Genomic DNA, 5,762 nt, shown 5'->3' on the forward strand with positions numbered 1-5,762 from the left:
CATCTCCCATTCCCTCATTAATGAAAAAGGAAAGTGTAAAAAATGACTGAATAAAAACATCAGGATGGGTTTTTTAAATCTAAGGTACAGAGTAGTAATGAATTATAATATTGAAAACAACTGTCATGATTCTAGAAACCATGTTTGAATGTAATTGATTCTAGAAACCATATGTTTGAATTTTACAAGAAATTACTTTAGGGCCTGGGAAGGTGGCTCAGTGATAAGAGCGCTTGCCTTACATGCTTGAGGCCCTGGGTTCGATTCCTCAACACCACATAACAAGAAAAAACAGAAGTGGCATTGAGGCTCAAGTGGTAGAGCGCTACCCAGGCCCAGAGTTCAGGCCAAAACCATACAAAAAAAAAAAAAAAAAAAAAGAAATTAGTTCGTTAACGGTCTTATTTTGGTGGAACTAAGTGAAAGAAAATCCTGAGACGCACTTAAAAAAGTTCACTAAGTAATCTTATACAGTAAAAACATGTCATCCTTTTGCTACCAAATCTAGAAAAATCAGCACCAATGTCTGAATGTTCACAAAATAGAAATAAGTTGGTGTGACCATATCATCTCATCTGTCACTTGATCTGAATGGCATAAAATATTCTGCTAAGGGTTTATCAAATTGTATTCTTCAGATATAGATCATATTTTTGTGCCTGAACTTTACAAGGGAACCTTCCAGGTGCTTGCGCTTTATCATAACTGCTTTTCTGACTGCCAATAAAATTACAATATAGAGTTAGCATTTATTGGGTAAAGCTATGCAGCCACAGTCACTTGCACAAGTGGTTACCTACATACACCTTTGCCATGGCGCATGCAATTCCTCCCTGGAATGGGAGAAGAAAGCTGGAACAAAGCAGAGGAAAAAAGGCGTGGGGCAAGGGCAGAGAGTGGAGAGAAATCAAAGGCTACCTTTTTAGTGACCACCCAGTGAAAGGGAGGCTTAGAACAACAGATAGTACACCTGAGGAACATTCCATTTTCGAGAGAGGAAAGGCATATACAATACCTTTTGGGAGAAGGTGACTTCATAAGGAGTGTACCCAGAAGGTGGATGTAGTAGCTTACACCGTGATCGAACTGTGGGTCCGTGTTTGCATGTGTCTGTCTGTGTGCAGGTGCTGTAAAAGCATCTCATTCAGGATTGCAAATGTGTGACAACCTAGAAAGTGGACCACCACCCTTCCACGCACAAGAACATGTTTTTACACTGCAATCTCATCAGAATCCTCCTCCACATCAATAACCACAACCGCAGGGTGATCATTGGTGCCAGCAGCCGTGGCAAGAGTGTGGGGAAGCTCTACAGCAGCCGCAGGTTCCTGTTGAAGGACAACAGGCTCTTGGGACACGGTGGTAGGGCTGGAGGCAGGCTCAAGGTCAGTGATGTGAGACTCAGGGGGCTCAGTGGGGATGATCATGGGGCACTGGGGCTTAGGGAGGTCAGGATCCACAGCAACAGTGGGCATGGAGTGGCAGCTGGTGGCAGGCTCGAGATAGTCAGTGCTGGTGGACTCAACATGGCTGGCAGCAGGCTTGATATGTTCAGTGGTGTGTGTAGGGTGGGGGGTGATGGGGCTGCAAGTGGAGCTGCTGCTAGCAGACACATGGTGATTAGTGGCAGGCTTGGAAATAGGCTTGAAATGGTAAGAATCAGCCTTGAAGTGGACAGAGTCACCCTTGAAATGGACAGAAGCTGGCTTGAAATGGACAGACTCAGACTTGAAGTGAACTGAGGCAGGCTTAGGGTAGACAGTGGCAGACTTGGGGTAGCCAGAGACAGACTTGGAATGGCCAGAGACTGATTTGGCGTGGCCAGAGGCAGCTTTGGAGTGGCTAGAGATAGGTTTGTGGTGGCTAGAGGCAGGTTTGCGATAGGCCGAGGTGGACCTGGTATGGATCTTGGGGTGGCCAGAAGCACGATCGGGGTGGCCAGCTGCAGCATCTCCGGGCAATGGAACATTTCGAGCACTCCTCGGGGTTCCCTGTGTAACAGGACGGGCGCGAGCAGGGTCTTGTTCCCGAGCTTGTTCCCGGGTTTGGTCCCGGGCTTGATCTCGGGCACGGACACGGGCACGGGTGAGGGCACGAGCTTCCTGCATCTCCCGGATATCAGCGATGAGGCCAGAGAAGAACAGGATAGGATGGCGAATAGCATGGAAGATGGTCCAGTACTCTCGCCGGAAATTCTCATTAAGGAGCCCATAGATGACAGCATTGAGGCAGCTGTTGAGGTAAGCTATGAGGTAGGCAGCAAGATAAAGCCAGTGGGGAATCTTGCTTGCCATCTCCTTTGGACTTACAGCCACGAACACCATAAGCACATTGATAGGGCACCAGCATACTGCGAAAAGGAGAAAGATCACAAACATGGTTAGAAAATTGCGAACCTCTGCAAACTGGTTATCGGGATTCTGTGCAGCTGGGTCTCGAGCTGCCAAGACTTTGGTCCAGATTCTCATGTAGCAGAAGCCGACTATGATGAGAGGGAGGACAAAGTGGATGCAGACGATGGTCACGGTGAACACAGGGTTGCTCAGATAGTTGAAGATGCAGGTGTAGGTGTGAGGATCATATTCGATGGTGCCAATGTACATGTTGGGCAGCACAGCCAGGACGGTCATGACCCAGGTGACCACCAGGTAGACACAGGTGTTGCGCACGCTGAAGATCCGCTCATACTGCAGGCTGTGGCAAATGTAGCAGTACCGGTTGATGGCGATGGCCATGATGTTGAAGATGGAACCAACCACACTGAGCCCTGTGACGAAACCAACCATTTGGCACTGGAGCTGGCTCAGATTCCAGCCCCCAACCGACATGGTGTACAGCATCAGAGGGTACGGATAGATGGCTACCAGCGCATCAGCCATGGAGAGACTAACCACAAAGATGTTGCCTGGAAAACACATGGGGTGGGGAAGAAGGGGAAAATTCAGAGGGGAATACGTGGTTGAAGTGTGGAAACATAGGAATTTAAGGTGGCGAGGAACCAAGTCGCCCGTGGTGGGACTGTGCAAGCAGGTTAGGGAGACCTCTCCTTTTTCCACTTTTGCTGCGGGAGAGAAGGAACATAAGTCAGTGAGAGTGAGCACAAAAGGATACGTGGAGGCAGAGTCACCTAACAACATTTTAGAGAGAAACAAGACGCAAGCTTTCTGCCCCATAGGCGGGCAGGGCAGGAGGAGGAAAAGCAGGTAGAGGTGAGCTAGATCCAGGAAGTAGCTGAGTGGTGAAGGACACGCAGAGACGCAGAGATGCAGAGGAATGTCAGGAAGTCTCAACCTACAAAAAAAAGTAAACAAATTAGCCCTGTCGCTTTATTTTTCTAGCATTTATCACAAAATCCTGTTCGAAGAAAGCACCATGAGAGGGTTTTATAGGCTGTTTTCTTCCCACCTTTGTCCAAAGGGATCAGACTGTAATCTGAGACTGAGTCCAGGCCAACACTTACCATTTCTGAATTCGAGAGGAATGGGAAAGCCTTGCAAAATTTACTCTGAGGATCAAGAAACAGTGATGAGGGAACCAAGGAAAATCTTGACCAAAATTAGCACAAATGCCAATCCTTGAAATCTGGTCACTTAATGGGCAGAGGCTGGCAGTAGCCCCTTGGTGTTCTGCAGGGGTCCCCTAACACGGAGCACTCCTGCAGCCTGTGGGGTAAATGAGAGATGGTGGCAATCCCCCCACTTTTGTTGTGTAAGACACTAGAAGGAACTTTTTCTGTAAAACTTTCCACAACACAGAGGAGGTAGAGGCCAAGTGCCGGTACCCAGCCCTCGCTGCTGGAAACACCTCGCTGCTAATAGGCAGTCTATCCTGGACGAGAAGAAAACGAGGGCATTTGAAAGGGCCAACGTATGTCTCCTGCCAGCTTTTAGGGTCTTCCCTCAAAGTAATGATTTCGGGTCGTGGGGAAATGGGAATCTTAACAAAACCATAATAGCTATAAGTACTTTTATTAGAATTACAGAAGGAAAAGAAAGGAAAGGAGAGGCGAGAGGAGGAGCGTATAGAAAAAAGGGTGTCTTACTCCCGGGATGTGCACCTCGGTATCACTTGGGCTGAGTGTAGGCACCCCAAGGATGGAGCGTCTTGTAGGTTGAGAACCAGCAGAAATCTGACAAGGGCAGCAGAGTTGGAAAGAGAATGTTGAGGGGGTGGGGACGGGGGTCTCCAAAACTCTTAGATCCTTGAGCCTTAACCTTGAAGTGGACAGAGACATTGGCAACATAGACCCAGGGCGTAACCCTTGTCCCTTCTCCAGTCCCATCCCCCGAGTTCTGCCCCTAGGCTTCCCCCCAGCCCCGCCCCTTACCCAAACAGAATTGGAGGATTGTCTTTCTCCTTCCTACATTCCTAGCCCCCTAGCCCAGGTGTCCGCGCGCAGCCTCCTCCCCGTTGGTCCCGGGCTGCACGCGCGCCCCGCCCATCCCTTCTGCACAGCCAGGCGGCTAGGGGCGTGTCGAGCCCAACAACTTAGCTGTCTCTGTCTTTCGCTGCTGCATCCGAGCCCGCTTGCCGCCCCGCTGCCGATCCCAAACCCCCCGATTGCGTTTCCCTGTGACCTGTCCCCTCCCAGCAGCGCCGGGCTCGCCAGCCGATCCGCCCCTGCAGCCTGCGCCCCCCGCCCCACTCCAAACCCCGCTTACGGACCTCACGGTCTCTCCTGCCGCCGCCTTCGCTGCCGCCGCGGGTGAAGCCCGCTAGCCTCTGTGCTGCACACCCAGGACGGGCAGACAGAGCTGAGCTCCCGCGGGTTCCCACTTTCGAGCTTGATCCTTGGGCTCGGGGTTCTGCGCTCCCCCTGCGCGGAGCCTCTCGACACCTCAGCGCCACGGCGACCTGCACGAACTGAACTTTTCCAAAGCTGCACCGCACAGCTCCGTGCATCCCGATCCGAGCCGAGGTTTCCTTGTGGCGGTTGCCCTCCGACGTGCAGTTTGGCCGGCTGTCCCCGAGCTCTGGTACAGTGCTCAGGGGCCGATCGTCTCCGATCGGTTCCCCGACGGCACAAGGCTTGGCGGGGAAACCGGAGCTTTGGATTTAGATGCTCAAAGCTCATAGTTGGAGCTCCCTTCAGTCTCCGCAAGGTCTAAGTTCCTAGGATCCTCGACACCCTATAGCCTCCGTCCCCTTACTTCTCTCCAGCCCAGGCTTACGGGAATTTGAGAGCCAGATCGTTTAATTCCCGACTCCTTAACGAATGCCCTAGGAAATGCAAGTTACGGCGCGCATGGAGTAAAGAGAAGAGGACGGGGGCGCGGGGGCGGGGGAGAGGCGGGGGGCGCTTACCAGAGTTTCGCAGCTTTTTGTTCTTGGTCACAGCCAGAATAACCATGGAGTTGCCGATCAGGTCTACGACGATGGTGATAACCATCGCGCAGAACATGAAGGTGACCAGGGCCGGTGGGTAATCGGGCTGTGACCCATTACAGCCAACGCAGTTCTTTGAAGCTGGAGCCCGTAGGGTAGGCCCCATATCTTTCCTAGGGACCCTCAAGATCTCTCCCAAAAGTAGCCGATCAGCAGCGGGGTCCGACAGCGACCACCTGCGCTGTCACCGGGAGCTCCGGGAAAGCGTGTCTTCCTCTCAGAGACTGTGAGGGGAAATGACAGCTTGCACACACCCCTCTCGGTGGAGCTTTTAAAGCCTCTAGAGTTGGGGAGCCCCTCCCGTGGCCCCTCCCCCCGACGAATCAGAGCTCCTCGACCTTCCCCACCGTACTCATCACTCTTCGTGGACAAATCCC

The 5,762-nt window shown here is 51.8% G+C and overlaps 1 protein-coding gene across 1 annotated transcript; it reads right to left on the reverse strand.

Annotated features, from left to right (window-relative positions):
- Window positions 1-1,211: 1,211 nt before the first annotated feature.
- Window positions 1,212-5,491, reverse strand: Gpr50 (G protein-coupled receptor 50). The gene is made up of 2 exons (XM_042680423.1): window positions 5,305-5,491; window positions 1,212-2,905 (listed from the first exon to the last, which is right to left on the reverse strand). The coding sequence occupies exons 1-2, from the start codon at window positions 5,489-5,491 to the stop codon at window positions 1,212-1,214; spliced, it is 1,881 nt and encodes a 626-aa protein (XP_042536357.1).
- Between the last annotated feature and the right edge of the window lie 271 nt (window positions 5,492-5,762).

The sequence above is a fragment of the Dipodomys spectabilis genome, unplaced genomic scaffold (assembly GCF_019054845.1).
Source record: "Dipodomys spectabilis isolate Male_0828 unplaced genomic scaffold, ASM1905484v1 ptg000060l, whole genome shotgun sequence".
Classification (NCBI taxonomy): Eukaryota; Metazoa; Chordata; class Mammalia; order Rodentia; family Heteromyidae; genus Dipodomys; species Dipodomys spectabilis.